This window comes from Equus przewalskii, chromosome 11 (genome assembly GCF_037783145.1).
Source record: "Equus przewalskii isolate Varuska chromosome 11, EquPr2, whole genome shotgun sequence".
NCBI classification, from domain to species: domain Eukaryota; kingdom Metazoa; phylum Chordata; class Mammalia; order Perissodactyla; family Equidae; genus Equus; species Equus przewalskii.
The window spans coordinates 33,667,434-33,684,570 of NC_091841.1; the positions used below are offsets into that span (position 1 = coordinate 33,667,434).

The window sequence follows — 17,137 nt, forward strand, 5'->3', positions numbered from 1 at the left end:
GGAAAAAACCATCCTGCAGGAGTAAAGACTAGTCTCCTGAAATTTAAGCAAAGAAGCGTATTTACTCTGCAGAAAGGAAAGAGCAAATGGAGGGAATGGAGTCAAAGTACTAGTTTTGCACTTTTCCTCATCACACCCACCTCGCCGAACCCCTCAGACTCCCTACTCAAGGACAAAGGAACCTCCCCAGCCCCGTCAGATTGCCCTTCCTCCTCCACATTCCCAAGAGCTCTGCCTGCCACTGATTTATTACCAGCGGGGGACAATGGTCAGACTTCAGTGTCACCCGAGCAAGCATGAGTCCAGACGCCCCAGCTGAACCCCAACCTGTGCGGACAGAGATGGGCCCAACGGACGGCAGGGGGCTGACACAGGAGTCTGCTCGCCAGGACCTAGCACAGTGAGCACTTGCCAAATGCCACCTTCACCAGCACTAGCTGGAATCGCAGCTTCTTCCTGTTTACCAGCCTAGCGCCCTGTTTATCCCTGTACCTCCCTGCACCAAGCACACAAAGGGAAGTGGGGCTCAATCAAGAGCAAGCCAAAGCACCCCTGGCTAAAGGAAGAACTCCTCCACTGGACCCCAACGACTGCTAAAGGACAGAGCTCCTCCATCAGACCCCAACAACTGCTAAAGGAAGAGCTCTTCCAGACGCTAATGCCTGGCACAAAGGCCCTTACAAGCACTCGTTAACCAGAGGGGAGCAAGCCAGGTGGGAGGGGTGGGAACCAAAGAATGTGTGCCAGGCAAAAACGTTTAAAACACAATTTACATTGTGAGCAGATAAAACTCCAGGGCTACCCATCTGGAACAGCACCCTGGCACGCTGGCTGCTCCCTCCCACCCTGGCACAGGCACTGCCACTCAGCACCCTTTCCAGTCTTTCAGAGCCCGCCACACCCCAGATCATCAGCAGGCCTCCTCCTCTCCACCTCCCAGACCAGCCGGTTCTGCTTTCAGTGCTCCCCTCTCCCGCCTACCCCACAACTCCTGCTCCTCCCTCCAAGAACCTTACTCACCCCAACCCCAGCCTAGGGGAGGCCACCGTTACACCCAACTCTTGAGTTAAGACCCACAGATCTGGGTGTGGCCATCACCACATGGCTCATCTGTCTGGTTGGGTGCTCTTTCCTGTACCACCTGTAAAAGGCCAACAGCAGGCTCTAAACCTGGTTGTTCTCAGTACCGCGGCTGTCCCAGTATCGCCACCAGTCACAATGGATGAATGAGAAAATCACACAACCTCCAGGGACACTCAAGACCCCGGCCACTGAGGACACCTTCCTGGAGCCCCCAGCAGCTCTGGCCCAGACCCAACGTTACTGCACATGCACAGATCATGGAGGTGCCCCTGGAACCCCTGGTGGCCCACATGTGCTGCACGTCAACACACAGACATGGGCCACATGGGCACTACAACAGAACCCGCCGGAAGCCCTGGACCCATGCCCGGTCAGATACGCCGTCAGCACCCTGACAGCACAGGGCCCCGTGCGACTCTCTCTGACATTCCACTCCATCCCCATCACCACGAGCACACGCGGCCCTAGCTTTCTGCCGTCACGGAGGCCAAGGTCTCCCTGAGGATGGGACGCGCTGACCTGGACTGAGCGTGCCGGTCCTGCAGACACCAAGTCCCGCCTCAAGTGTTTACTGAGCCACCAGGAGGAGTCCCATGCCACCAGGGAGGTCCCAGACCTGGGCACCGGGTTCCCGGGAGGCTGAGGACACATGACAGGCCCGCCCGGGCTGGGCTGCCTGACTGCTAGGCCCCTGCTCCCCGGGAGACAGAGGAGGGAGCCGTGCACTCGGCCCCCTAGTTTCCCCGACCGGCCTGCCGTGCAGGACAAGACGCTGCTGGCAGTCCCTGCTGTCATCCCCGTGGCCGAGCGGGGACAGAGAGACGGGGACTCTCTCCAGGACTCTGAACGCTTCCACACCCAGCCTGACAAGAAGCAGGGATCGGGTCCAAGTCAGAGCCCTCAGGAAGAGTGTCTGGCCCGAGGGCCTCTCACCAACCTGGGACTTCCCTTCACACCCCGAGAAAGGACAAACGTTCTGGGCCAGGATTCTCCCCTGAGCCGGAGGGACACGGGATGGTCAACACCCGGTCTGGAGGCAGAGGAGCGCTGGTAACCGGGCCTCCTGAGCGAGGACAGAGGCGCCCCCTCAGAGGGACCTCTGTCCCTACCCAAAAAGACCCGAGGTTCCTCTGCTGCACGTTTAGAGCCTCTGCCGATAGAGACCTCACCGCTTGTGACAAGCCTCCCAACCCCGGTCCGCACCAGCCGCTGCGGGCCGCTCCCGGGAGCCTGCGCAGCCGTCCACACCCACCCTCCCGCCAGGCACCGTCAGCACGGAGCCGTGGGGGCCCGGATCAGAGAACTGGGGGTCGGAGGGCTCTCCCAAGGGCTCGGCTCCCACCCTCTCATGTGCAGATGAGAACGCTGATGGTTTGAGCAGCGGCCGCTGACCGGGGACACAGCTGGGCCTGCGGGCCTCACTCTGCCCGGGGAAGGAGGCCGACTGGCCCTCGTCTATCCAGGGGACCGTCGGGGTTCAGGGTCCTCCTCTGCAGGGGAACAGGCTGGGCGCAGGGGGCCTCCGCCATGAGGGGACCGGGGACCTCCTCTAACGGGAACCCACCGTGGGGGGGGGTCTCGTCCATGCGGGGACCTCCTCTAACTGGGACCCACCCTGCGGGGGGCTCCTCCATCCGGGGACCTCCTCTAACGGGGACCCACCCTACGGGGGGGGGCTCCTCCATCCGGGACCTCCTCTAACGGGGACCCACCCGGGGGGAGGCTCCTCCATCTGGGAACCGTCCGGGAAGCGAGGACCTCCTCTAACGGGGCCCCACCCTGCAGGGGGCTCCTCCATCCGGTGACCGACCCCCGCCCGGCCGCCTGCCCTCGCTCGCCCCCCGCCCGCCGTCGGCCTCCCGGTGCGCCCCGGAGGCCGCGAGCCCGGCCGCCGCCCGCCGCCCGCCGCCCTGAGGAAGGGGCCCGGCCACCCCCGCAGGTCGCCGCCCACCCGGAGCTCACCGGGCCGCGCTGCGTGCTGACGGTGGTCGCCATGGCGCTGCGCCGGCCCCGTCGAGAGCTGCCGCACCCGCGACCCTCCGCGCCGAGCCCGCGACGCTGACGGTTGTCCCCGCGAGGCCGCCGCCGCCACAGTCAGCTGACGCCGGCCCCGCCCCCGCACCGCCCACTGCGCAGGCGCCACCCGCTCGCCCCTTCCGGCGCCGCACGAACGCACGCGCGCTCCCGGCGGGCGCCTGCGCAGTCGCTAGCCCCGAGCCGCGGCCCCGCGAAATGGCTCCCGAGCTGGCCGTCTGCGCATGCCTGCTGCCGGCCCGCGCCCGGGGCTGGGGCGTGGGTTGGAGTGCGTCACCGGCCGGCGGCGCGGTCCGCAGACACAGGGCGGCGACGCCCGGCTCCTGAACGCAGGAGCCTCGGCCGCCGAGGGCACAGGGCGGAGTGGCGCACGTGTCGGCAGGAGGTGCCCCTGCCGGAGTCCCGAGCGGGCGGGGACGGCGGCGCCACGAGGGTGGATGTGGCTCCTTCCCGGGCCACATGGCACCCCAGCCCTGGGTTGCCCCAGACCCTCTCGCGGGAGCCGCGTTTATATTTAAGTTCCAGAAACTAGGCGTCAGGGCGCGTGGTGCTGCAGTTTTCGGGGAGACGCAGCCCCAGCGAGCTCCGGGGAGACCGGGCGCCCTCCGCCGCCGCGTCTCCACGGGCGCATCAGCTCGCGGGGTTCGCGCCCGGGCGGAACGGGAGCGTGATCCAGCGACCGTGCTTCTGAGGGGAGTTGCTGGCAGGAGCAGAAGTAGGGCTGCTGCTTCTCCGTGTGTGCGTCTGGGATGAGGCCTAAACTGATAATCCTGGCTTCCTTCCTCCAGCATCATTTCACTTCCCCTTCTCTGCTGAGCGCCCCAGCCGGATCTGCCCTCCAGCTGCGGGAGATGAGGATTTCCTTTAAAGTCTCCGCAGAGGCTTCCTTGTTTTCTATCAGAGAGGGAGGTGGGAAAGGCCTCCTTTCGCTGGGCCTGGTGTTCTGTTGAGCATCATCAGTTCCACAAGATCAGACAAGTGGCCGTTAGTACAAAACCACAACGACGCTGTAATCATGTGTGAACACGGACAAAGCACGGACACCATCCAAGCCCGAAGACGAGCACCTCCCTATCCTGGCTGATCCGCTTACTTCTGCCCTAGTCTTCTCTCCTTCTAGATAAGAATTAAGAAGCCTAATCATAGAATTAGCCCCACTTCTTGACAGCATCCAGTCCGGAGCAGAACCCTGCTTCCTTAAACCTTCCCCATAATCACGTATAAAAACCCAAATCCTATGAGTCCTTTCTAATACCTTCTAAGTCACTCTTTGCATCCCCATGGTGTGTTCTCTTTTGCTGCAATGAGTAATAATTCCAACTTGTTTAGTTATAGGTGTGTTCCAGGTGGTCTGCCCGGAGGGCACTGACACACCCAAGACTTGAATTGTCCTCTTGTTTTTGTACACTTTCCAGAGCCATCGGACGTAGCCAGCCCACTGCATAATCTTTGTAATCACCATATCTGCCATAGCAGCTGGGCCTCAGCCACTTCACCACCACTATTTGTCCTCCACTTGCACTCATCCTACGCCGCCATTGATCTGAGGAATTGGGGTGCCACTGCATGACACAGGTTCCCAGTGCTCCACTTTCCCCTGGCAAGGATTTTATCTACATGCTCATCAAATATATGAGCAACCCAATCCTAGAATCCCATTTTGAGAGTCTGTTTTTGGTGGCCACTTCTGGTGGCAATTACTGTATCAGTCAGGGTCCCAGCAAGAAACAGATGGTATGCTCAGGAAGATAATTGGAAGGATTTTAATAAATGGACTGTTTACAAAGGAAGGGCAGAGTTAAGAGAAGGAGCAAGGCATGGTGAAGCACCAAGGGGTTTTTAGCTCCAGGAAGCTGCTGGCCTTGAAAGGACAAAGGGAGGCAGCAGTAGCCAGGGAAAGAGGCGTGGCTGGCATATGGGAAGGAATGAAGCCACTTCCCGCTGGAGGCCTGGGGGAGGGGTCTGGGGAAATAACTACTCTGTCCTCCTGCCCCCAACCCCCCGCAGGTGTCCCTCCTTGACCCAACCAGGTGATGCAGTCTGTAGAGGTCCACTTCCTGGGGCACAAAGAGAGGCAGAGAAAGGTGGAGAGGATCTAGGAGGGCAAATGAGACTATAGGACACGGGCACCTAAATGGCCACAATAACTAGAGATGCGGTTTTGTAAAATACCATTGGAAAGAGCAACAAAAGAACAGAAGGGGCAAAGAAATCAAGCTTCTTAAACGTGAGCAAAAGTGTGAAGGAAACAACATAAACTTCATTGGAAGGCACTAAAGAAAACAGATAAATTGAGAACCATATACCATATTCAGGGATTGGAAGGCTCGGCATCAGAATTATGTCTATTCTCCCCCAAATTGCCCTACAAAAGAAATTCTCATTAAAATCCCAAAAGGGTTTTTTAAAGAAATTTAACAAGCTGATTCTAAAATGTATATGGAAGAACAAAGGCTGAATAATTGCCAAAACATTCTAGAAAAAGGACAAGGAGAAGGAGACAGAAGGGAACAGTCCTGGAAGATATCAAAATGTGTCATCAAACTATAGAAATGGAGACTGTAATATTGATATGGGGATAGACAAATTCACCAATAGAGCAAAATGTGCCACTTTGATCTATGGGAGCACTGACACTGCTGAGCAGTTGAAAGGAAATATTTTTCAATAAATGTGCTAAAACAATTGGCTTATGTACTTACGAAAAAACTTAAATCGAACCCCTACTTTGTGCCAAAGAAAAAGCAATTCCTGATGGAATTGCTCCAATAAACATTTGATGAATGCAATACCTATGTCGTGTTTAGAAAGGATAGAATCAGGAAAAGCTGTCACTTCTGCTCTGGTCCAGCTGGGAAGATCTGATCAGGAGTTGAGGTGTTGGGAGAGAACATGTGTGATGACAGGAGCTAAACATGAAAGAGAGTGCTCAGCAGACCAAGACAAACTGACAGTTGGGCACTGACTGGAGATCCCTGAGAAAGGCAGAGGGAGCCGATGGGTAGGAAAAATGAGAGTCAGTGGGCTAAAAAAGGGGGTTTCAAACCTAGAGTGGGGTGTTAGGAACCATCAGAGGTGTAACAGTGTGCCGTCTTCACGGAGCTTTAAGGAGTATATCAGTGTGGCCGTGGAGGTGGACAGAGAAGACATCTTTGGCAGGAGAATTATAGAAGGGATGATGCAGGAGGCTATGGGTCCAGTCAAATGTATTTCTGTCTTAAATGCAGACTGTAAAGGGAGTTCTAGCTTAAACATTGGTTGCTACAACTAATTGCTTACATCTCTCGGAGGTCTGATGACAACTTCCAGGGCCCCGAACCTGGCTGTCACCTGAGTGTGTCATGTACTTGTGGGATCATCATTGCTTCCAGTCCATTTCCACATTGTCATGGGGGTCCACTCTCTTTGGGCTTTCTATGTCCAGCTTCCAACTTGTAATGGCTCATGTGGGTCTCGGCATTCGTGGAACATCCTAATGTACCAAAAGTCCCAGATGGGTTTTCTGCACATCTTTAGGTGGGATTCTTGAGCAATGAAAATAATAAAATAACATTTCTGAGTGCTTAATTTGTGCCAGGTATTATTCTAAGTGCTTTATATGTATTATCTCATTTAATTTACTCAACAATCCTATGGAGTCCATGCCTTTGTTGTCTGCATTGTAGATAAGGATAACAGACAGATGAACACCAACAAGCAATTAATATCTTCAGTATGTAAATACCTCCCGTAAGTCACAAGGGAAAAGGAGACCAGAGAAATGAACAGATGTTAAAAATTGGCACTTCAAAGAAGGGAAGCCCAGACACTTGACAAGTATATGAAGGGGCACTGGAACTCACTAAGAATAAGAAATAAAACAGGAGTGAGGTACCACTTTACATCCATCGGAACAGTAAAAACCAGGAAGGGACGGATACCAGGTCTCGGTGAGAACCGAGGCAACAGGAAGCGCTCGTGTCACTGGCAGGGATGCAGGCTGGTGCAGGCTTTCCGAGAGCTGATGCAGCCGTGCTCACAAACTACGTGTGCTCCGTGAGTCTCTCCCGAGAGATGCGCTGGAAACATCCTCACACCGATCCACAAGGGAATGCCTTCAAGGCCGTTTCTTGCACAGTTGTTTGTGTAGGAGAAGTTGGTAGTCTAATTATTCATATTTAGAGGAATGAATAAATAAAATGTGATGGATATACACTGTGGAATACTACGCAACAGAGAGAAACAATAAGGTAGACATTCGTAGAACAGCTTGTACACGTTTTTTGAATCCACACAAAATATATTAAGCAGCAGTTTTCAAGACACTGGACATCCGGGAAGGAAGGTCAGCGGTCCCTGTGAGACAGGAAACGAATGACGTGAGCCTAGGACTCCCTCTGCTTACTGCCTGGAGAGACTGTCCAGGCTGCTGAGCAGGGGGAGGGGACCAAGGCGAAGACCAGTGGTCTCCCTGAGCTGAGACTTTGCTGCGAGGTCAAGGAGGCCGGGAGGGCAGGGTTGGCAGGGCGGAGTACCAGAGAGGAGAGAGCTGCCCAGAGAAAGAGCACCTGTGTCTGCAGGGGCTCCCGCTGGGGTCTGCAGCTGAGCACAGATCAGTAAACACCACAAAGTGATAACACTGCCCCAGGCTGGGGAAAGAACCCCTGAAAGAATTACGGAAATAATACCACTAGCCCACACGGGGCCAGGAATAGTTCCTATTCCCACCAGTCAGAGTAAAAAGATACATGGCCCACAGGACGCTGAGTGGAATAATCAGAAGGTTTGCCCTAACGTCGCCAGGATGAAGAGGTCACTTTACAATGACACAGGGATAAACGTATCAAGAGCACAGAAAGACCCTGAAAGTTTATACATCTATTTTAGAGCTTCAGTTTTAAAGCAAAACTGACAGAGCTGTGAGGAGAAACAGACAAGTACACAACTGTAGCTGGAGATTTCAACACCCTTCTCTCAGCAGTCGATAGAACATCTAGAGACTTAGAAGGGTATAAAAGACTGAAGAGCTATAAACCACTTGACCTGATAGGCATTTATGGAAAACTCCATCCCCTACAACAGCAGAACACACATTTTTAAGTGTCGACTGAACGTTTACCAAGACAGACCATATTCTGGGCCAGAAAACAGTCTAAAATGATTCAAATCATACAAAGTATGTTCTCTGACCAAATGGAATTAAATTAGAAATCGGTAAATAAAGACCAACAAATCAATAATAAAGGTATCTGGAAAAATCCCCAAAATATTTGGAAACTAAATAACACACAACTAAATAACCCATGGGTCAAAGAAACCAAAAGGACAATTAGGCTGCATTCTGAACTGAAGATAAAAACACGACACATCGTGTTTTGTGGGGTGCAGCAAAGCAGCAGGTAGGGCCCTGTGCCTACATGAGAACAGAGGGAAGGCCTCGAGTCACTGACATCTGCCGTCATCTTTAGACTAGAAAAGGAAGAGCAAATTAAATTCCAAGGAAGGAGAAAACACGGGTCATTGAAGAAATCGGTGAAATAGAAAACAGGAAAACAGAGAAAATTGTTGAAAACAAAAGCTCATTCTTTTACAAGATCAGTACAATTGATAAAGCTCTGGGCAGCCTGATCAGGAAAAAAAAAGGGAGAAAACACAAATCACCAACAGGAGGAGTGAGAAAGTAGGCATCGCTACAGAATCTACAGATACTAAAAGGGAATGTTATGAACAACTTCAGCTAGATAAAAAATAGTCCTTTATCTACTAAAGAAGCTAAAAACCTTTCCACAAAGAAAACTCCAGACTTAAAGGGCTTCACTGGTAATTTCTACAAATATTTGAGAAAGAAATAACATCAATTAAAACCTTTCCACAAAGAAAACTCCAGACTTAAAGGGCTTCACTGGTAATTTCTACAAATATTTGAGAAAGAAATAACATCAATTCTACACCACCTCTTCCAGAAAATAGAAGAAGAGGAAATATTTTCAGAGTCATTCTATGCAGCCAGCGTTATGCTTAACACCAAAACCAGACAAAGACTTTACAGACCAGCATTCCTCAAGAACCTCAGTACAAAATTCTTAACAAAAGTTTTAGCAAATTGAATTTGTCAGTATATCGAAAAGGTAATACATCATGACAACACAGCATTTATCTCAGGAAAGCAAGGGTGGTTTAACATTTGAAAATCACCATCCAATGTAATTTATATGTTAATAGACTAAAAAAGGAAAACCAGATGACCGTCTGAAGAGAGGCAGAAAAAGCATTAGACAAAATCCAAAATCTATTCTAGGTGTTAACTTTCTGCAAGTTGGGAAGAGAAGGGAACTCCCTCAATTTGATAAACTGTATCAACAGAAAACACGCGGCTAACGTCATACTTGATGGTGAAGGACTGAGTATTTCCTCTAAGATTAGGAACAAGGCAAGGATGGTCTTGCTCACGACTTGTATTCAACACTGGAAGGGAGACTGTAGCCAGGCAATCAGGCACGAAAAAGGAACAGAGCCATTCCGGTTAAAAATAACAAGTTAGGCCATCTTTAGTCACAGACAAAATGTGGAAAATCCTACAAAATCTACAAAGTGGCTACTACAATTCGTTAGTGAGTTTGGCAAGTTTGCAGAATTTAAGGGAAGTAAACAAAAATCTATTGTATTTCCACATACTAGCAATGAACAATCAGAAATTGAAATTTAAAACAATAACATTTACAGTAGCATCAAAAAAATCAAATAGTTACCTGTAAATCCCCTCGATTGATGGTGGTCTTGAGTCCAGCTGAGTCCTTAATGGTTTTCTGCCTGCTGGACCCGCCTGTTTCTCAGAGTGGAATGCTGAAGTCTCCATCTGTAATTGCAGATTCATCTGTTTCTCTCACAGTTCTATTAGTTTTTGCCTCACGTGCTTTTTTAAGGTATTTTTTTATTTATTTATTTATTTATTTATTTATTTTGGTGAGGAAGATTCGCCCTGAGCTGACATCCATGCCAGTCTTCCTCTACTTTGTATGTGGGACGCCTCCACAGCATGGGTGATGAGTGGACCAGGTCCACGCCCGGAATCCAAACCTGTGAACCCTGGGCCAACGAAGTGGAGCGGGCAGCCGCGGGGCTGGCCCCTGCCTCACGTCTTCTGACGTTCTGCTGTGAGGTGCACACGTGTTCAGGATCATCTGTCTTCTTGGAGAAGTGATCCCTTTACCATTATACAGTGTGCGTCTTTTTCCCTCGTAACCTTCCTTGCTCTGAAGTCCACTCTGTCCGAAACTAATAGAGCTACTCCTGCTTTCTTTTGATTAATATTAACATGAGACATAGTTCTCCATCTGTTTAAAAATGGATGCTTTTCCCTCCTTCTGCCGGAAGCACCGGGGACTTTTCTCCAATATTTACTGTGAGAACCTGGTGGAGCTCCCGGAGGTACAGCTCACAAGGCTGTGGGGTCCCTATGCCTGGGTCCCCCTGGAGTTTTTGTCTCTCGGGCTTGTCCACACACAGCCTCCAGCCGTTCGGCAATGACAGTTCAGGTTTCCCACCAGCACTGGTTCGAACGGAGGTATCTGCTCCAGGAAGCCCCGACCCCCTATGCTCACCTGTCTCTCTCTCCAATTTGGGGAGCAGGTTGCCCTGTGACCTCACTTCTTTTACAGATCAAAGAAGAGGTGTTGATTTTTGTTTTGTTCTGTTTTTCACTTGTTTGGATGGAGTGGTGACTTTCAAGCTTCTTACATGCCGGACTGGAAATTGAAAATTGGTTAATTAATTTTTGACAGAACTGCCAATGGAATTGATTGGAGAAAGGATAGTCTTTTCACAAAAGTGCTGGATATCCATATACAATTGGGTTTCCATATGCAAAAAAGTTAACCTTGATCCATATCTCACATCATATAGAAAGATTAGCTAAGAATGAATCATAGATCTGTGCGTAAAATGTAAAAATATAAATCTTCCTCCAGAAAACAGGAGAAAATCTATGTAATCTTGACTCAGATAAAGATTTCTTAGATACAACAGCAAAAGCCCAATCCATAAGAGAAAAAAACGATGATTTGTACCTCAATAAATTCAATAACTTTTGCTCTTCAAAAGACACTGTTAAGGAAATAAAAAGACAAGCCGCAGACCAAGAGAAAATAACTGCAAATCATATAACTGATAAAGGATTTGTATGTAGACTATGTCAAGAACTCTTTAAACTCAGTAACAAGAAAACAAACAACCCAATTACAAATGGGCAAAGGATTTGAACAGATGCCTCCCCAAAGAAGATACATGGATGGCAAATAAGCATGTTGAAAGACGTTCAACGTATTAGGCATTAGGGAAAAGCAAATTAAAATGAAAATGAGATGTCACTACACACAATTAGAATGGCTGAAATGAAAAACATGGACCTCACCAAGTACCGGTGAGGATGTGGCTCTCGTGCACTGCTAGTGAGGAAGCAAAGTGATGCGGCTTTTCTGGAAGACAGATTAGCCCACTTCTCAAGAGGTTTTGATTCCTCGTATTGAGTTCCTCAAAAGGTTAAACGTACATCTGCTGTAAGATTCTGCTCCTAGGTCTTTCCCTAAGACGTTGAAAGCTCATGTCTATTCAGGGAATGCTCGAGGCAGCTTCAGTTGTAATGGTCTGACATTGGAGACGAGCCAAATGTCCGTCAAGCTGTGAACAGATAGACTGGGGTATATACACCCAACAGGATGCTACCTAGTGACCGAAGGAGCGGGTTCTTGCCACAGACGACCACACGGATCAATCTCAAAATAATTTTGCTGAGTGCAAGAAGCCAGACATCAAAGAGTGAGTGCTGTATGGTTCCATGTGTTTAAAATTCTGGAAAATGCAAGCTCATCTGTGATGACACAAAGGGACCATCGGGGAGGGGTGGGCAGTGAGAGGGTGGAGAGAGATGGGAGGGGCGGCTGACAAAGGGGCACAGGAAGCTTTTGGGGGTGAACGTTCGTTATCTTGATTGTGGCAATGCTTCTGGGTCATTTGCAAAAGTCAAAACTTATCACTTGAAATGTGTGCAGCCCCTTGTATGTGAGTTATGCCTCCATAAAGCAGTTTAAAGAAACAAAAAACACTACATCTTGCGCAAAGACGCACATATAGCAGAGGGAGAGTTCCCTGTGCCCCAAACAAGTTTAGTAGGTGCAGGGGGGTTTCGGGGAGTCCACAAGGGATGAGAGAAGGAAGTACAGACTGATGACGGCCACTCGCTGCTGACGGGGAAGGTGAGAAGGACGATTAACCCTGCTCTGCCCCTGGGACCCCAGAATGTTACGGCACAAGACACCACGAACCCACCCATGGGGACGAGGAAACGAAAAACCAGGGAGAGGAGAAAGGAGCTTGGTTTTGGGAAGGCTGTCCCAAATCTGAAAGGTTTAATCTCTTCTAAAGAAACAGAATCTACGGCAGAAGTGGAGGACGCGGCAGCTGCCAGCTCCGGACACCGGGAGCTCCTCGTGCCGTCTCTGTGTTTCCTGCTGTTTCACTGAAAAAGGAGAGACAAACGGTGCTGACCTGGGCTCTGCGTCACTCGCTGTCGCTGGCTGCACGACCCGGCACCGGTCAGGGAGACCACTTTAGACCTTGATTTAGACCCGTGAAGATGAGAGACGATCTACCCCACGGGACCCGTAAAGGTCACACACCAAAGGTCACTTTGGTCAAGCGTCGTATGTGACCCTGGCATGTGATCAGGAGATGTGAGCACTGGGATTGTCGTGAAACTGGTGGGGAGGACCAGGACCCCACTACATGACAGAGGGCAGCCGACTACCCGGGATTCAGGACGGATTCACGCTTGCTCTGTGGGCGGAACCACGCGTGGACAATCCCACGTCCATCAGATTGTCATCATTATGGCCAGTTGGTGCCTTTGGGGACACATTGGGATCTTCTGACTTGGAATACAGCCACAGGGCAAACACCAGAGCCACTTCAGGGCCTTGGGGGCGTTTCGATGAGATGGGCCATGACCCCTACCCCAGCGTCCCTGAAACCTGGTAGGAGGGCATGCCATGGCACCTGCGGGCACTGAGATGTCTCAGGAAAAGGAACCCATCTCCATTCCCAAGGTGAGCCCCAAATACGCCCACAAAACCCGGGCTGAGCCTTTTGAGGCTGGGTTGCCGAGATGGCTTTCTCCAGGGGGAGGAGCACAGGACTGTCCTCGTGTAACAGCAGTCAGTGGTCCGCCAGAGCCGCAGGGAGGCCAGCAGGTGGACAACGAGCAGTAACTGTCCCCAGACAGGAATGCACTAGGCTAGGCTTTGGGACCAGCTCTTCCTCTCCTAAGGGCAGACTCAGGGGAAGCTCCGGGGCATTCAAGGCACTTAGTGAACACACAACCAGAAGGGGTGAGGGGGCAGCATCATGCAGCAAGACCTGGTCCTGCCAGTGGAGCCAAGGAACCAACGCCTACAGACGTCTACGGGAGGCCCTACCCTTCGCCTCCTCTCTGAGGCTCCCAGGCGGCCGGAACAAACCACTGCAGACAGGGGCTAACGTCACACTTACCTGCTCACAGTCCTGGAGGCCAGAGTCTGACATCAAGGTGCCACATTCCTCCCTCGTCTTCACGTGGCCTCCTCCTCCCTCTGTCTCTTCTGTCTCTTATCTGGACTCTTGTCATTGGATTTAGGGCCCACCCAGTTCCTCCAGGACTGCCTCCTCCTGACATCCTTAACTACAGCTGCAAAGACCCCTTTCCCAAATAAGGTCACCCACAGGCTCTGGGGGTTAGGACGTAGACATATATTTTGGGGCCACCAACAATCCGATACACCTCCCAGAGGTGGGACACCCTGACACTGAGCATCCTGAGTCCTCCGGTCAGGGTTTCGGATGCCCTAGCCAGCACATTTGCACACACACATGCACACGTGGTTTCCTCTGGAAATGACACATGTCCAGTGCACTCCTGCTCGGTCCTGCTGTGCAGGGTGCCCCTCAGCCCCTTGGCTCATCTGAGCTCTGACAGCTGTCATCCTGCCCTTGCTGACCTTGAGGTGGAACTCCTTCGTCTCCCTCATGTCACACACGCCCCAATTCTGGGCTCCCGAGTCCTGTAGCCTTGGCTGGGACATGGTGTGGTGTGGTTTGGGGGTGGGCACGAGATCCTGAGTTGGGTTGGACACAGTGGGTTCATGTGCGGGAGGTGCCCAGAGGTCTGGAGTAACAGAAGACCAGCCTGCAGACAGACTGGTCAGACCCCAAGGGTGGGGATGGTGACTGAGGACACCGAGAAACTGACAATGAGAGCACCCTTCCACGGGATTTAAGAGGCCAGGCTCCCGGGAAGCATGGGGCAGGAGGCCTCTCTGCTTTCTGCATGATGGAGGAGAGGGCATCTTGGCGTCACTGCCACCCTGGGAGAGCCTGGGCCCCGGAGAGGACAGCCCAGGAGCAGCCCCTGCACACCAGCCAACACTGCGGGCTGAGCCCCCTGCAGAGCGGGAGCCATGGTGCTGCACCAAGGGGGACAGACCCCCAGGTCAGCATTTGGTCCTTCTGGAAGCAGAATGCCTTCACCCCATCCCGACATCCCTGAGGTCTCGACCGTTCCAGCATCGGTTCCAAGTCCAAAAGCTCATCCAAGTGGATGAGACTCTGGGTTCTCTGAGTGAGACGATCATCCTGGGGCAAAATTCCCTCCAGCTGTGAACCTGTGAGTCCAGACACCACGTCATGTGCTCCCAAGACGTGGTGGTGGGACCGGCATAGGACAGGCCCTCCATTCCACGAGGGAGCAAACGGAAAGAAGAGAAGGGCCACAGGCCCCTGCAAGTCCAAAACCTTGCGGGGCAAACGCCATCAGAAGTTAAGGTTCGAGAAGAATCCTCTATGCCTCAATGCTCTGTCCTCGGGCACGCTGGGGTGGCACACCCACTGAAACTGGGGAGGTGCATCCACTGCTGGGGGAGCGTGTGGCCAGCTCCCACTGGGGCCAGTGCTTCCCCGGGCTGTGGGTCGGCCGCCTCCCTGGCTCATGGGAGAGTCGGGCTCAGCGGGGAAAACTGCAGATGAAGCCCTTTAGGGAGGATACTGAGCATGGGAGAAACCGCCCTCTGTGGAGTGTACACGTCACACCCCCAGTCACATCTGCGGTTGATAAGCAGCTTCTTCAGAGCAAAACACGGATAAACGAAATGTGGTGCAGCTATAAAGGGGACATTACCCACCTTAAAAAGGAGGGAAGTCCTGACCTGCACCACAACATGGATAAACCTTGAGGACATCATGCTGAGTGAAATAAGCCAGACACCAAAGGACAAATCCTGTGTGATTCCACCTACGTGAGGTCCCCAGAGTCATCAAATTCACAGAGACAGAAGTACGATGGTGGGCGCCAGGGGCTGGGGCTGGGGGATGGGGAGTCAGTGTTTCTTGGGGACAGAGTTTCAGTTGGGAAGATGGAAAGTTCTGGAGATGGATGGTGGTGATGTTTGCACAACAATGTGAATGTACTTAATGCCACAGAGCTGTGCACTTAGAAGTGTTAAATTTTATGTCATGGGTATTTTACCACAATGAAAAAAAATAGAGAAAACAAGAAATAACACACCACCCGAGACCTCTTGGACATGCCGTCCTGCACCTCACTGTTGTGGGTTGGTTTCCTGTGGAGGAAATCCGTGACACCCAAGCCTTAGAACCACCCGAGAGGGCAGGGGTCTCACTGATAACACAGGGGGAGCTCCGGTTTGGCGCCATTGAAGACCCACGATTTCATCTCATTCAACCATCTGCTTCTCTCTGGCTCCACAAAAGGAACAAAGACACTTAAAATGCATCAGGCGCTGTTCTGGGGGCCAACTGGGACCCTTTCAATGCCCGTTTAGGTAACACGATGTCTCTTGCCATTGGGTCTGCGGCAAGAACGCAGCCGTTCAACCTGGGGCGGATTGCAGCAGCTGGAAGCAGGACAGCCCCACGAGAGGCTTTCTAAATCGAAAACAAAGGTTCTCATGGGTTCCTTCTCACAGGATGGTGACGCATCCAGACAAGAATGCGTCTTGTCTCACTTCCTTCCTCAGCACCTGCTCGTCAGGGATCCAGCCATTGGCCACAGCCACCGTGAGAGCCAGACCAGAGGCAGTGACCATCGGAAGCTGGGGAGGCTCACCCCCCGGCATGGGACTGGCCCTGGACAGCTCGTCTGGAAGCAATGGCGGGGGAAACACTGGTGGCCCACAGAGGCAGGTGTGGAGCAGCGGTGGTGCCACCCGCACACGGGCAGCCGGCTACACTGGAGGGCGGCCCTCTCTGGGCAGGCACTGCAGGGTGGACTGAGTCCACGGACTTGGTTCAAGGATTTTCAGAAGACGGCTCTCTGCTCCCCTTTACGAGCGTCAGGCAAAGGCAGGTGCTCTTTCCAGGCGCCAGTCGGCTCAGCCTCTCCACACTCTCAGCCAAGACAGTGCAGTACCTGCTTCTCCTCCGCATTTCAGCGAGTGGCCCCCACTCAGGGGATGTCCGTGAAGTGTTCCTGCCCATCTGGGGCTTTGGTAAAGCCGTCCCTGCCAGAGCCAGCAGAGGGCCCATCCACCCCTTGGCCAACTTGATCTCCCTTGTGTTAGCATGAAGGGTTCCATGGGCTCACTGTGTCTGTGCCAAATGTCTCATGTTATGGCCTCAGTTGTGTCCCCACAAAGTCATACATTGGGGTCCCTAACCCCAGGAATTCAGAATGTGACCTTATTTGGAGCTAGGGCCTTTAGAGAGGTGATTAAGGTAAAATGGAGTTCTTAGGGAGCCCTAATGCAACACGACCAGTGTCCTTATAAGAGGAGATGAGGACACAGACATACACAGAGGGGTGACCACGTGAGGACACAGGGAGGAGACGGCGTCTACATGCCAGGGAGAGAGGCCTCAGGAGGAACCAGCCCTGCAACACCTGGATCCCGGACGTCCAGCCTCCAGGACTGGGAAACAGTAAATCCCGTGATTTAAGCCGCCTGGTCTGTGGGACGTTGCGACACAGCCCAGGACACTCACACACCTAATCTTACTC

The 17,137-nt window shown here is 52.2% G+C and overlaps 1 protein-coding gene across 1 annotated transcript in view; it reads right to left on the bottom strand.

The window, feature by feature from the left end:
- The window catches only part of TOLLIP (toll interacting protein), a 32,936-nt gene extending 28,982 nt beyond the window's left edge, over positions 1–3,954 (bottom strand). Inside the window, exon 1 of the mRNA XM_070565920.1 lies at positions 3,046–3,954. Within this exon, the coding sequence (XP_070422021.1) occupies positions 3,046–3,078 (33 nt within the window). The 5' untranslated portion in view covers positions 3,079–3,954. The remainder of the gene's footprint in view (positions 1–3,045) is intronic.
- Between the last annotated feature and the right edge of the window lie 13,183 nt (positions 3,955–17,137).